Here is a 15563-nt window from a genome sequence, read left to right as displayed (position 1 = left end):
TCAAGTTCCATTTAGGAAGCAACCCCATGATAATGAGTAAGAAATCCACCACAGCACATCCATACAACAGAAGAATGAGCAGCTCTTCATGATATTTTGCTAGGTGAACAAGGCAAGATAAAGAACAATGGCTACAATATAATATGCTAGCTTCTGTCTACTAACGCAGAAGAATGTAAGAATCTATTTTGATTTCCTCTTGCAAACATATGGACAAAGTATTACAAAAGCAACTAACAACAATGGTTAATGTTTCAGGGAGGGTGGGAACTAAGCAGATAGGTGGTTGACAGGATGGAGAATTTGTAATGTCTATCTTTTAACACTTACTTATATGCTGAGCAATGTGAACATATTGCATATTATTTAAAACAACACACCCTCTCATTTCCAAATTTCTACTCACCAGTATCAGGAACTACTAATCTACCACTTTAGGCACACAGCAAGAAGAATCTAAGTAATTACATCCTCTACCTGCACCAATAAACACAAAGACTTCTGAGAATTTCTTTATGTGAGCATTTTAAAAATACAAGAGTCGAGAGAAAATCCCCAGAAAATATTTTCAATTAATGTTTCTGGTTTATAAAAGATCAGTGAAATTCAGTTACACAGAGAACATATAATGTTTGGATTGTAAAGTCTTTCTGAGAGATGATACATTGACACACAACATATGAAAATAGCTTGAGATACAAAAATACAGTTGTGATTCAGCAAATGGCACCAAATTAGAACAATTTTATTATTTAACAAGATACCAATGTATATACATTATCCTCCCAAATAAGAAACAATTTGATTCCAAAGTTTAAAATGTAGTTTCCAAAATGAACCTTTGTAAATTTGAAGGAATAGACAGAAAGCCCTGCAAATTACATAAATTTAATTTTGATCCATGACTAAAATAGGCACCCTGTACCAATCACCTTTCTCATACAAAAATGTATATTATAAATAAAACTTTCAAAAAAGATCTTGGATGTTTTATTGCACATCATACAGAATGTTTACTGCTATCCGAATGGCTTTTAGCCCTTTGTTAGGTGTTTAAAATATCTACTCAAATTTGGGTGAAAACAATATTCTGGAGATATTATCATTTTGAGGATCATATATGACATTTACCAGAAACAGAAACATATAATCTTACGGGACTGCTTCTGTCACTTTTTCTAAAATAAGAATGACTTCTATTTTATACTGTTACAAGTAATTACCAGAGGTTTAAACAAATTAAAAGTCTGTTCAAATGTCAGTTTTCTTTTTTTCAAACAGAAACCACATGTAGAGGGATTTAACCCGGTTGTTCATCTCTGCCCCCTCTTAGGACCAGCCCTTCTTGAAGCCTAAATTGTTAAATATCATACTACAGGGTTCCTAATAATGCTATCCATCATTAACAATTATTGTTTTGGTCTCAACATTTCTAAACCTTCTTAGATGTCGTTAAACCAGCACAAACCAGCCAGAATGCAATGGTCTCAAAAACAAAAAGGTTCCTAATAAGTTTTCATACCATCTAGCACAGGGCCTAGCATAGAGTAGGCATGGAATAAATATTTGATGAATGAATGCAGTATCTTTTAAGACCATTTCCTATACTTACATGAATTAATGATTTATGAGTAATATGCTGATTTAGGGTACACAGATTTAACATGATGACTAAACGAAGAACATATCAGACATGAAAATAGACACTGTTAGTTTCTACAATCCTGCTCCAGGACAGAACATGTATTTGAAAGGTTAAAACTATTCCGATAATAAAAATTGATTAGTCAAATATTTTTATTTTGCCAAAGAACTCTAAAAGCCTTTGGTGATTCCCAAACATACAATGAACCCCAAATAAAACAAAACCAAATTGCACTATTACAAAGAAACAAGTCCATGAAAGTAGAGAGGAGGTGCCAGTTAAGGGACAGCAACTTCAAGGAGACGATTGTTTTTTCGTTTACATGTTGGGACACTCCCATTTTTCTGGTTTCCCTGAATAAACTTCACACATACTTTGTCTTGTCTGAACTGTACCAGGAACCTAGGAGAAAGAATAAAACAAATTAACGTATACACAAAATAGCTCATGATTATAGTAACACTTGCTTTTGTATTTTAATGGATACTGATCTTGGCGAGTACAGGCTGCGCATCCCTAACCTAATCCAAAAATCTGAAATGCTCCAAACTCTGAAATTTTTAAAACACTGACATGATGCTCAAAGGAAATGCTTGTTGGAACATTTCAGATTTAGATTTTCAGATTAAGACTGAAACGTTAAGTATAATGCAAATACAGTCTATGTGCTACCTAACAATGTTTCAGTGGACAATGAACCACATATATGATGGTGGTCCCGTAAGAGCGGAAAAATTCCTATGGCTTAGTGACGTCATAGCTCTCCTAATGTAGGGCAATACGATACTCACGTTTGTGGTGACTGATGTAAACATACCTAATTCACTGTCAGTCATATACGATGGGGGTCCCATAAGATTATGATGGAGCTGGCCTATATAGTCGTACCATTTTTTGTTTTTTATACTGTAGTTTTACTGTACTTTTTCTGTTTAGATAGACAACTATTTACCATTGTGTTATAATTGCCTACAGTATTCAGTACAGTAACATGCTATGAGCAGTTGGCTATACTATAATATATAGCCTAGGTGTATAGTAGGCTATACCATCTACGTTTGTGTAAGTACACACTCTGACGTTTGCACAAAATCACCTAGTGATGCACTTCTTAGTACATATCCCTATGTTAAACACATGACTGCATTCCAAAACCAGAAACTGGAAACATTTCTTGTCCCAAACATTTTGAATAAGGGAGAATCAACCTGTATCACTTCTTCCCATGAGCACTTCTTACACAGAACTGTATCAATGCAATTTACCTCCAGTACTCATTTAGCCCTAAGAAAACTAAAGTTCATTAACTCATCATATTCTAGTAAGGTAGAAAGGCTAAGAATTATTTCTGTGTTTCAAATGGAAAGACTAACATGTTATATTTCCATTTTTCCAAGGCAAAAATATGGGAGGGGGCTCCTATTATCAACAAATTGGCTGGGCGCAGTGGCTCACGCCTGTAATCCCAGCACTTTGGGAGGCCGAGGCGGGTAAATCATGAGGTCAGGAGACTGAAACCATTCTGGCTAACACGGTGAAACCCCATCTCTAATAAAAATACAAAAATTAGCTGGGCGTGGTGGCAGGTGCCTGTAGTCCCAGCTACTTGGGAGGCTGAGGCAGGAGAATGGTGTGAACCCGGGAGGCGGATCTTGTGTTGAGCCGAGATCGTGCCACTGCACTCCAGCCTGGGTGACAGAGCGAAACTCCATCTCAAAAAAAAAAAAAAAAAAAAAAAAAATCAACAAATTGAGAAAATGAGGTAAAGAATTTCACAAAAGGAAGAGGTCTGGCAACCCTCTAGTCTATGGCTTCTAAACACTGGTTACTCACATATGTCCTACATAGTTTTTGTCATATCTTCATAGTATGCTAATAGCTATTGCTAGCTTAAATGTATTTCAAAATAATAGTGGCCTACAGAATATGGATAAAATCACGTGTTTGATCTACCACATATATCTTTAATACCCATTAAAATATTTATATACAAATTATAAACATTTAAAATATCTATTAGTGTTTAGAAATTAATTAATGGATTAAAAAATCCATGAGTGTACTTTTCCCTCAGTGTATCATGTGGGCCACTGCTGGGATAAGAGACGACTTTAGGTGTACAACTGAGCATCCACGGAGTGTTCTTCACACCGTCCCTGTGCTGGTGCTTTGAAGGACCCCCAACTGTATATGATGAGATCCCTGAACTGGGGACAGCGTCACTGGGGGACATGAGAGCTGCATCACTGGGCCAGAAACCAGGTCTTCCAGTGGCAAAACCAGTCATCTCTTCTCTCCACCATCATCATTAGCATAGCATTATAACATTTTCCATATTCTCAAGGATGGTTTTCTCAGTCAATGGCACATTATTAAAGTGAGTCAACCTAACAACCACTGACCACTTACTGACATCGCCCAGCGATGTGAGGATCCACAGCTCTACTCTGTACACATTAGTTTCAGTGTCAAGGTCTAAAGAGGCCACATTTTGCAAACACTATCTGCTAGAGTGAAACAAGGCAAATGTGCTTCTAATTCATCAGTTGTTTTATAAGAATAGTGCTTCTGATCTTTTAAATGGGTTCTTTCTTTTCAACTTGAAAGCAATGAGGGAAGGACAGCTATAGCTCCAGATTCAACTATCTGAGATATATCTCTGGCATATATACTTATATGTATGTGTCTCAAAAAAGAATCTTTCAGGTTTATTGAAAATTCATACATTTAAAAAAATCAAACACCTTTACATTTTTATTTTCAAAGACCACTTGTGGCCGAGCACAGTGGCTCATGCCTGTAATCCCAGCACTTTGGGAGGCCAAGGCAGGCAGGCAACTTGAGGCCAGGAGTTCGAGACCAGCCTGGCCAACTTGGCAAACCCACGTCTTTACTAAAAATACAAAAATTAGCCAGGCATGGTGGTGCATGCCTGTAATTCCAGCTACTTGGGAAGCTGAGGCAGGGGAATCGTTTGCAGCTGGGAGGCAGAGGAGGCTGCACTGAGCCGGAATCACACCACTGCACTCTGACCTGGGTGACAATGGGAGACTGTTTCAAAATAAATAAAAAAGACCACTTGTAAGTGTAATAAATGTATAGGAACTTATTTCCCCAATAATCTTGGCATACATTAACTGTTTCCATGTCTATAATTCATGATTAAGATTCACACTAGAGGCCAGGCACGGTGGCTCATGACAGTAATCCCAGCACTTTGGGAAGCTGAGGCGGTCGGATCACTTGAGGTCAGGAGTTTGAAACCAGCCTGGCCAACATGGTGAAACCCCATCTCTACTAAAAATACAAAAATTAGCAGGGCATGGTGGTGTACGCCTGTAACCTCAACTACTTGGGGGACTGAGGCAGGAGAATCCCTTGAACCCAGGAGGCAGAGGTTGCAATGAGTCGATATCTCACCACTGCACTCCAGCCTGGGTGACAGAGCGAGACTCTGTCTCAAAAAAAAAAAAAAAAAAAAAAAAGATTCACACTAGAAATAACAATAGAAAAGAAAGATATACTGAGGATTTGCTACATACCACACTGTTCTTGGCCATTTACTATGTTATTAGATCAGGCTTTAGGACAATCCTAGGAGGTAAGCACCATTATTTATCTTCACCTCATAGAAAAGAGAAAATCATCCTCCAACAAACAATAGCATGGAATATATTATTTCATGGCATTCATACCAGTTAGAATTTCAAGGTAAAAGGAACACAGATTAGTTGTTTGGATTTCAAATATTCAGAAAACCAATTGTATAACTTAAATGATATATGTGTGTGTATCTATTGTATGCACGTGTATACATATATGTATATACACACACATATATTTAAAATGTTTAATGAAACAAATTCACTTGAGTTTTTACTCTATTTGGGAACTTAATTTTAGAAATATAGTCATGGATCATCTAATAAAAGGGATACGTTCTGAGAAATGCATCACGAGGTGATTTTGTCATTGCGCAAACATCATAGAGTGAGTGCACTTACCTAAACCTAGATGCTACAGTGTGTTATTGTACTGTAGGTAACTGTAGGTAACTGTAACACAATGGTATTTGTATATGTAAACTTAGTAAACATAGAAAAGGTACAGTAAGAAGATAGTATAAAAGATAAAAAATAGTGTTCTTGTCTAGGGCCCTTACCATGAATGGGGCTTGCAGGCCTGGAAGTAGCTCTGGATGAGTCAGTGGATGAGTGAGTTGTTAGTGAATGTGAAGGCCTAGGACATTACATTACTGTATACTTTATGAGTAATTTTTTCTTTCTTCAGTAATAAATTAACCTTTGCTTAATGTAACTTTCTGCCTTATAAACTTTACAATTTTAAAAACATTTTTGACTCTTTTGTTTTGTTTTTGAGACAGGGTCTTGATCTGCCTCCCAGGCTGGAGTTCACTGGAGCAATCATGGCTCCGGGCAGCCTTGATCTTCCCAGGCTCACACGATTCTCGATTCTCCCACCTCAGCCTCCTGAGAAGCTGGGACTACAGGTGCATGCCACCATGCACGACTGGCTGATTTTTAAATTTTCTGTTGAGAAGGGGTTTCGTCATGTCGCCCAGCCTGGTCTTGAACTCCTAAGCTCAAGCAATCCACTGCCCTTGGCCTCCCAAAGTGCCAAGATCACAGGCGTGAGCCACTGGGCCCGGCTGTTTTGGGCTCTTTTGTAGTAACACTTAGCTTAAAACACAACACTTTGGACAGCTGTACAAAAATATTTTCCTTCTTTATAACCTTATTCTATAAGCTTTTCTCTATTTTTAAAATTTTAATGTTTTTATTTTTACTTTTTAAACTTCTTGTTAAAAACTAAGATACAAACACATTAGCCTAGGCCTACACAGGGTCAGGAGCATCAGTTTCACTGTCTTCTATCTCCCATGTCTTGTCCCACTGGAAAGACTTCAGGGGTAATAATATGCATGGAGCTGTCATCTCCTAAGATAACAATGCCTTCTGAAATACCCCCTGAAGGACCTGCCCGAGGTTGTTTTACAATTAACTTTTTTTTTTTCTTTTTTTTGAGATGGAGTCTCACTCAGTAGCCCAGGCTGGAGTACAGTGGCGCCAGCTCGGCTCACCGCAAGCTCCGCCTCCCGGGTTCACACCATTCTCCTGCATCAGCCTCCCGAGTAGCTGGGACTACAGGTGCCCACCACCTCGCCCGGCTAATTTTTTGTTTTTTCAGTAGAGATGGGGTTTCACCATGTTAGCTAGGATGGTCTTGATCTCCTGACCTCGTGATACACCCGCCTCAGCCTCCCAAAGTGCTGGGATTACAGGCGTGAGTCACCGCGCCTGGCCTACAATTAACTTTTTAAATATGTAAGCATACACTCTAAAATAAAGATAAAAAGTATAGTATAGGCTGGGCACGGTGGCTCACACCTGTAATCCCAGCACTTTGGGAGGTCAAGGCAGGCGGATCATGAGGTCAGGAGATCGAGACCATCCTGGCTAACACGGTGAAACCCCATCTCTACTGAAAATATAAAAAAATTAGCAGGGCGTGGTGGCGGGCACCAGTAGTCCCAGCTACTCGGGAGGCTGAGGCAGGAGAGTGGTGTGAACCTGGGAGGTGGAGCGTGCAGTGAGCCAAGATCACACCACTGCACTCCAGCCTGTGCAACAGTGCAAGACTCCATTTCAAAAAAAAAAAAAAGTATAGTATGGTAAATACATAAACCAGTAACAACATCATTTATTATCATTTTCAAGAGTTACATATTGTACATAATTATATGTGCTTTTACTCATATACAACTGGTGGTGAAGTAGGTTTGTTTACACCAGCAGCACCACAAAGATGTGAGTAGTACCTTGCACTATAACATTACAACAGCTGTGACATCAATAGAGAGAAGAATTTTTCAGCTCCATTACAATCTCAGGGGACCACCGTCACCTGTGTGATCCACTGCTGACCAAAATGTCATTATGCGGTGCATGACTGTATTACACACCTTGCAGGTTATCCTAAAAATGCAATCTATTGACACAATGAACAGCTTGGAAGTTCAAGGACTAGAAATTATAAGGCAGTTGAATCTCTCAATGAATTCAATTCTCACTTCTATATGTGCATGTTTAAATTCCACTGGAGGCTGGGTGCGGTGGCTCATGCCTGTAATCCCAGCACTTTGGGAGGTCAAGGCGGGTGGATCACCTGAGGTCAGGAGTTCGAGACCAGCCCGACCAACAGGGAGAAACCCCGTCTCTACCAAAAATACAAAATTAGCCAGGCGTGGTGGTGCATGCCTGTAATCCCAGCTGCTCAAGAGGCTGAGGCAGGAGAATTGCTTGAACCCAGGAGGCGGAGGTTGCTGTGAGCGAAGATCACGCCATTGCACTCCAGCCTGGGCAACAAGCGTGAAACTCCGTCTCAAAAAAAAAACCAATAATAATAATCCACTAAAGAGTTAACAGGACTTTGATTCTCTTTCCATAAACTGACATCCACTTATCCATAACGATTACAGAATCTGGGTTTGTTAGAGTAACTACTTCTACTTTTGGGAAGGATAAAGGAAGGAAGGGCTTAGTCACTAAGCTGCATATGGTTTTCAACACTGGTTCTATAGAGCTGGTGAAGCCACTTAGGGCTATAAAGGAATAGGAGCCCCTGCCTATGACTTTGAACATTTTTGTTTAAATTTAAAATGCTCCCTAAGGAGATTTACGATCCTTACCTACAAACTTCCTCTCCAGGCTTCCTGTGCCACCTGGGGAAGGGACCCATGGGTGCTATGTAGAGTCCTATGAACTGTTCTATTTATTTTTATGAGACCAATCAATAGCGAGGCATTGGACAAGGAAAGGCATTATAATGCTACCCAACGTTTGTTTTCTTCTTGTGGCCACACTATAAATCTTGGCTCAGACAACTATGTTTACTGAAAGCTTATGGCATCCAGAACATCACACGCCCTCTGTGACAGGGCAGGACCCTTGCTGCCCAGAAGCGAACTGTCCCCCTTTCCCAGATGGCACACCTTCGCACACAAGCTGTGAGAGCTGCTGAAGGGGCTCTGTGGTTGGCTATGTTTAGGAATCACACCACACGCTATCCCCGCAAAGCTCCTCAGGAGAATTACAACAGGATTTCAGGGGCTCTGAGAAGTGATGTAGTGAAGAAAGATTTTAAATTTCCATCAGAGAACCATTTCTTCACAGTACATCATTATTAGTGTTCTGTATGAGCAATGTTCCTAGAATCCTGGTTTGGGAAATGCTTAAAAGTAGCAGTCCTTTGTGGTCTGGATGTTGGTGTGATTTCGCTTCTGTGTAAAGATGAGTTTATTCACGTCGTGGGACAACTATGAGACTGCTTCGTCTGTACACTGAGGAGCTTCTGATGTCTGGGATACATACGATCTTCCCATGATAAGTGGGAATTAGCAGCCCTACGAAGCCCATTCTCACAGATTATGAGAAACTTCAACTATTAAAAAGGGATTTTAAAGCTGTAATAGGCCCTAACATGTTAAATCCTTAACTGAAACACATCAACTATTATCTTTTTTCCTAATATTCTTTGTTTTATGAGAAAGGTCTCATTAACAAGAAAAGTTATTTAGTCCAAACAACAACTTCCAATATAGAGTATGAAGCCCAACCTCCCACCCAAATCTAAACACTTCAATGAGAACTTAAGAAAAGCCCACAGCATGCAAAATCCTAACATATCAAAGAGAGTCTGATGTAATACAAAGGGGCAGAAATGGGTGTAAATTTATTTTAGAAAGACTTTTAGGAAGAGTTGAAACAGAATAGACTAGAAATTCTTAATTAGAAAAGAATAAAATTTCCTGAGCAATCTAGACATGCAAAGAAGTATATAAGCAGGTAAACAATCTATTGAAAGGTAATCAATTAAGTATAATCAACATAGTAACTCAGATTTGTCCAAAACACTTACAGACAGATTACATAGACAGATTGAGTAAATGAGGGGGTGCCCCAACGTGTATGCAAATAACCGGCTTCTATAATCAGAACCGTAACGAGAAACTGAAGAAGCAAATTTCAAATTGATACCAGTCTCAGACGTCACCACATCAAAGAGACCTCCCTGACCTCCCTAACAAAAATACTCTCTGATGCTTTTTTTTTTTTTTTTTTGAGATGGAGTCTCACACTGTCACCTGTGCTAGAGTACAGTGGCATGATCTTGGCTCATTGCAATCTCCGCCTCCCGGGTTCAAGAGATTCTCCTGCCTCAGCCTCCTGAGTAGCTGGGATTACAGGCACCCGCCACCATGCCCAGCTAATCCTTTGTATTTTAAGTACAGACAGGGTTTCACCATGTTGGCCAGGCTGGTCTCGAACTCCTGACCTCGTGATTCGCCTGCCTCGGCCTCCCAACGTGCTGGGATTACAGGTGTGAGCCACTGTGTCTGGCCTAGTCTCTGACTCTTACCCCCTTTTTCCCTCCATAAGCATTTGTTGTTAGCTGAAATCTTATCAACTATTTCATCATTTTATTTGTACATAGTGGTCTCTTCCACTAGGATGTCAGGTACATGAGGTTGAAGACTTGGTCCAGTGTCATTCACTGCCCATTTATCATGTGGAACTACTACTAGACACATACCTGGTACTTAGTAAGTAGTTGTGTTAATGAATGAGATCAGAGAGCAGAACTAAAACAAGAAAGCTGAAAGAGAAAAAGTGTTTTCAAACAATACATGAACGTACTCATCGGAAATCTCAATATTGAGCTTCTGTTTGGTTTGGCTGAGAGTCGTGCGATAGAGCTTGGTGGCCATTTCAATCAGGTGATCACTGCTGAAGAGAAAATCTCCTTTACTAGCTGCTTCTGAGCCCTGCAAGGACAAACCAAGAGTCGGTCATAATTAAAGATACCTTAGGAGATCAATATTTACAGGCTTGGCTAAAACCATATTTACAGTCTCTTTAAAACATCAGATCCTGGAATCCATTCTCCCAAGGTAAACAATAATGACAAAAGTAGTGTTTCTTCCAACTTGCTCAGAGCACTTTAGTACGGTTACCTAACCCCCTCCTACCCAAAGTTGGTGGATGCAGCAGAAGCACCATCTGCATCACTTGGAGCTTGCTAGAAAAGCAGAATCTCAGGCCCTACCACAGCCCCAGTGAATATGAAACCACAACACAACCTCCAGGTATGGGTTTACACATTCAGGTTTGAGGAGCATGGACCTAACCTGCAACTCTTCTGAAGGACTTGATTAAAACACTTTTCAGTGATTTGGTTAAATCCCTAATGACAACACTTCCAACAAATATCCCAGGGCGGTGGCTCTCAGCCTTAGCTGTGCAAGGGAATCATCTGGGTTTATTTAAAAAAAAGAAAAAGAAAAAAGAAAAAAAAAAAAGATGCTTGTGCCCCCTTCTGAGAAATTCTAATTTGATTGCATGGGGGTATGGCCTGGGCATCAGCATTTTTAAAGTTCCCAAGCTGTTTAAATGTGTCACTGAGGTTGAGAATCACTGTCCTAGCATTTGATATGCCCCCTTTAAGTTAAGATCCAAAGCAGGGTAAACAGGCTAAGGGAAGCTTTGGGGAGTTTTCTAAGCTTAGGGTCGGCCAGAGAGTGACATTATCAGCTAGACACATGCTTCTACATATGATCAATATTTGGTAGCTTTTGTTTACTCAGTGACTATGTGTTATGTGACAGGCCCTGTTCCTCCAGTGTCTCAATTAATCCTTACAACAATGCTATATGAAGTAGGCACTCTTACTATCCCCATTTTAAAGATGACAAAAAGTAGGTAGGCATACACAAGTTAAATGCCTTGGCCAAAATCATCATAAAGTGAGTGAGACCAACTCCAGAACCTACACGTAACCACTGCATCCAAGCCAGGAGTCCTGGTTAAGCTAAAGGCACAGAACACTAAAAATTATTTAGGTTAAAATTAACTGGCAACTATTTTATTTTAGTTGTATCCTTTAATATAAACCCCCAGATTACAGATGAACATTAAGACATTTACTAAGTTCATACATAGAAGAAAAAACAGGAGAAAACAAAATTTAAACCATCTTGATATTCCTATGTATTCGTCTCAAAAAGTGAAGTAAATTGGTCAATAAAAGTGATTAACTTTATTCAGTTACTGAAAAACCGAGCCTGAGATTTTACATAGGGGCGAATATCCAAAATTTGCAAATGAGCAAGGCAGGAGATATACAAAGATTAGTCAGATATGGAAATGTTTAAAATCAATGGCTGAGAGATGAAGCGCAGAAATCTTTTGCTGAACCTTTACCTCTTTGAGGTGGACGGCGAAGAAGCCGTCATTTTGTGAGCTCATCGATACTTTGGTCACATCCACCAAGGGAACCTCTGACTTGATTTGTCCAGACTTTTGGTCAGCAAGAAGGAGATTATTATTTGTTAAGAGGAAAATCCGAGATGTACTCTAAAACAAAATAGAAAATAGTATAAAACCAATGATCAAAAATACTCAAAAATGGTCTATGAGTTTAAAGCACTTGCAAAAATGCATGTTTTATTCCAATATCCTTCAACAAACATACTTATGTAAACCAAGAACACAGTAAGGAACATAAATAATATGTTTTATTTCATAAAAATGTCAGAGAACAAGCAAAATCCCATCTAAGCTTAAAGGTAAGGGGAAATAGCTCCCTTCACAGTTAACTCTACTGAGAACATGAAATGCAAATTTTTACATTCAGAAAACAGGGTGACTATCCCAAGTAATAGGTACTTATCAGTCTTCAAGGTTAGCAATTTTACCTTCCCATTAGCACGGTTAATTTTGTTCACGACTTCAGCAATGATGATCTTTTCTTCAATAGCATCTTTCAGTTTCTTATACTTGGGGTTCTTGTTGATTTCCAGGTAAGCCCCTTGGAATGGCTGCCCAACACTAAAGGAAAAAAATTCCTGCACATTAGAAATAGTTTCAAACGAAAGTTCTACTAAAAAAAGGAAACAGATCACTTGATTCTAAGGAATAGCTGATAACTTCATAAAAGTTGATTTCAATTTATTTTATATATTACACTTGCATCTGTCCTAAATATAAGTTGGAAATGAAACTTTAAACCTATTTCAAATATATTTTTGAGGTGATCATGGCATTTGGTAGGCAGGACTTTGATAATAATCTTATCACATGGAACAACCAAGACAGAAATCACTCATAAGAATAATAGCTAAGACTCAAGTACATGGTCTCATGTGAAGGAAAAGGCAATTTCTTCTAATCTGTTAATACAAAGTTAACAGCTGCTCACAAAGGATTTACTAACGCCTTCAAACAATATGTGGCAGTGAAAAAAGAGCTGAAATCATTACCGTCACCTGTTCTAGAAAAATTTCATTTCTTGCAGAGAATAAGAAAATCAATAGGCCTTCTGGGAAAGAATAGATCCAGGGCAATCACTTTAGAAGAAAACTATAGAACACTTAATATTAACATGTAACTGTGGTTCTAAGTAGGCAATACAGATGGTCCCTGACTTGGTTTGACTTAGGGTTTTTCAACTTTACAATGGTGCTCATACAACCATTCTGTTTTTCACTTTCAGTACAGTGGTCAATAAACCATATGAGATATCCAACACTTTATTATAAAACAGGCTTTGTGTTAGATGATTTTGTAGGCTGCAGATGATTTTGTAGCCAACTGTAGGCTAATGTAAGTGTGCTGAGCACGGTTAAGGCAGGTTAGGCTAAGTGACTGTGTTCAGTAGGTTACGTGTATTAAATGTATTTTCAACTTATATTTTCAACTTCATATGACATATGACAACTTCATAAAAATTGGTTTCAATTTATTTTGTATATTACACTTGCATCTGTCCTAAATATAAGTTGGAAATGAAACCTTAAACCTAGTTCAAATATATTTTTGAGGTGATCATGGCATTTGGTGGGCAGGAATTTGATAATAATCTTATCACATGGAACAATCAACATAGAAATCACTCATAACCCATATGAGGTGTGTAACTGCATCATAAGTTAAGCAGCATCTGTATATGAAAGGAGAATCAAGCCTCTTCTCCTAGAATATGCATTTAAATGGACAGACGTAACCAAAGCAAACATTCAGAATAAGGGCAATTTTTTTTTTTCCCAAATAAATTTTTGTAAGAGGTTAACAGTACACTTAGAACTAAGATGTCAATTTCCCTAAAGACTTGCCGGGGGACTCTTTCAGGACAGCTTCATCAAAGGCACTAAGGAAAAACTGCTGCTTCAAGGGATCTACAAGCTTCACTTTGAGCTACAAAGTTCTGGCAATCTGCAAATACAACTTTAAATGCTTATGTTGTGGGTGGAGGATCAGGGAAGAAAAATCCACGTAGGTGGTCAGCGTTTCACAGCTCTCAGGATATAAAAGGCCAACTCCCATAAGAGCTGCCACTTGGCAGGGTGGTGGGAGGCTAAGTTATTTATTCCACCTCTCTCACTGCTGTGGGGTAAGTGTGCCACTATCCCTGAAAACTGATAAGACTACCCAAAAAGGACTTGGCTTGAAGTTAACTTTTTTTGGTTCCTATTCAAATGTGTTTTAAATTATAAAAATGCTAACAGGCTTTTAAACTGTTTCCTCAAAGATGTATTTTCCAGCCTGTAGTTTCTGAACAGTCATCCACAGGAAATGCTCATTAAGAAGGTTAGTCTCTAATTTAAAAATGTATAAATTAAAGCTGAATAAAATTAGTTGCTGAAGTAAGCATATAGACAAATTCTCCTGTTTGAAAATGCTTTATATAACAGGCACTTTGGACAACTTTGGATTCAGACACTATGTTTGACTTAAGGGAGTATATATCACCTCAAGCAGCCACATCAGCTAACCAAGGAAGTTGTACAATTTAAAATATTTAAACCCAGTGAGTCTGGCAATGTACGTTCATTTAATCCTTTAAAAGGAAGATATTTGAAATGTGTGTAACGTCACAGAGAATATAAACATAATTTATGTAATAAACGTGAATATACTCAGCATATAATACATTCTTTCGAGGCCATTCTTTGGGAGAAGCTTAACGTTGTTATAGATTCGGCTTGAAATCGTACAATCTACTTTTTTTATAAACACCAGATGAAAATGGGGTAAGAACGCTGGGAGGAAATGATGAATGCGGGAGATATAAGACTATTTGGATAAATAGTCTTTATCAAGGACTTCATTTGCTGAACTTGGGATTGGTGTTCCTTCTTTTTCTGAGTCCACAGTGTCTAAAATAAAGGAACTGAATGTGCTGTACAGGCCACAGAAGTCATATCCGTTGAGTTAGCAGACCAAAGGGCACCACGGACCAGTGCTCAAGCAACACTCGAAAAGTACTATTCTGGCTCGCTCTTTCATTTACCTTACAAATGAGTTTCTGACCTTGCTTGTTACGGCAGGAAGACTGGAATGGTGATTAAAGTATATTGCCAACAGAAATTTGGCTAGTCTTTGAAAACTATGGAAAAGGAGCAGGGATTTACAATGCAAACGTATCTTAACAGCCTATATAATTTTTATGTTAAATGACTTCTAATTATTTAGTAAAGTGTTTGAGCTAATGCTAATGGAGTGAAACCAACAATCGTAACCTCATTTCATTAAACTGCACTATAGAAGCCATGGCTCAAATAAATGTGTTTACATCAAGCTGATTATAAAATGATTCACAGAACTAAAAATTGCACATCTAAGACTGAAATCAAACACCACGCAAAATGGCGTACAAATATACTTGAGAAACTTTGAAAATCCTGAATTTCATGGGTAAAGCAAAGCCATAATACCTAGATGGGTATAAAGCCTTCTTGTCTTTGAAGAGTTCACTGGCTTCTAGTTTCTCTTCATAAATAAGTTTCTGCTGGTCTGTGAATTGGTCCCTGTATTTTTTACACTGTGAGATATGAGAAGAA

General features: G+C 38.7%; 1 protein-coding gene across 6 annotated transcripts in view; it reads right to left on the bottom strand.

Annotated features, from left to right (window-relative positions):
- Positions 1-565: 565 nt before the first annotated feature.
- Positions 566-15563, bottom strand: part of MYO1B (myosin IB) — a 181922-nt gene continuing 166924 nt past the window's right edge. For 5 of the 6 annotated variants that reach the window (XM_028830384.2, XM_015110580.3, XM_015110577.3 and 2 more), the window contains 5 exons: positions 15438-15544; positions 12420-12552; positions 11926-12078; positions 10363-10490; positions 566-2047 (listed from right to left, as the gene is read on the bottom strand). In XM_028830384.2, coding sequence (XP_028686217.1) covers positions 1924-2047; positions 10363-10490; positions 11926-12078; positions 12420-12552; positions 15438-15544 — 645 coding nt within the window. In that variant the 3' untranslated portion in view covers positions 566-1923. 6 annotated transcript variants of the gene reach the window in all.

Source organism: Macaca mulatta, chromosome 12 (assembly GCF_049350105.2).
Source record: "Macaca mulatta isolate MMU2019108-1 chromosome 12, T2T-MMU8v2.0, whole genome shotgun sequence".
In the NCBI taxonomy this organism is placed as follows: Eukaryota; Metazoa; Chordata; class Mammalia; order Primates; family Cercopithecidae; genus Macaca; species Macaca mulatta.
Note: the sequence above shows the minus strand (reverse complement) of the source record. Positions and strands in the feature narration are given on the sequence as shown.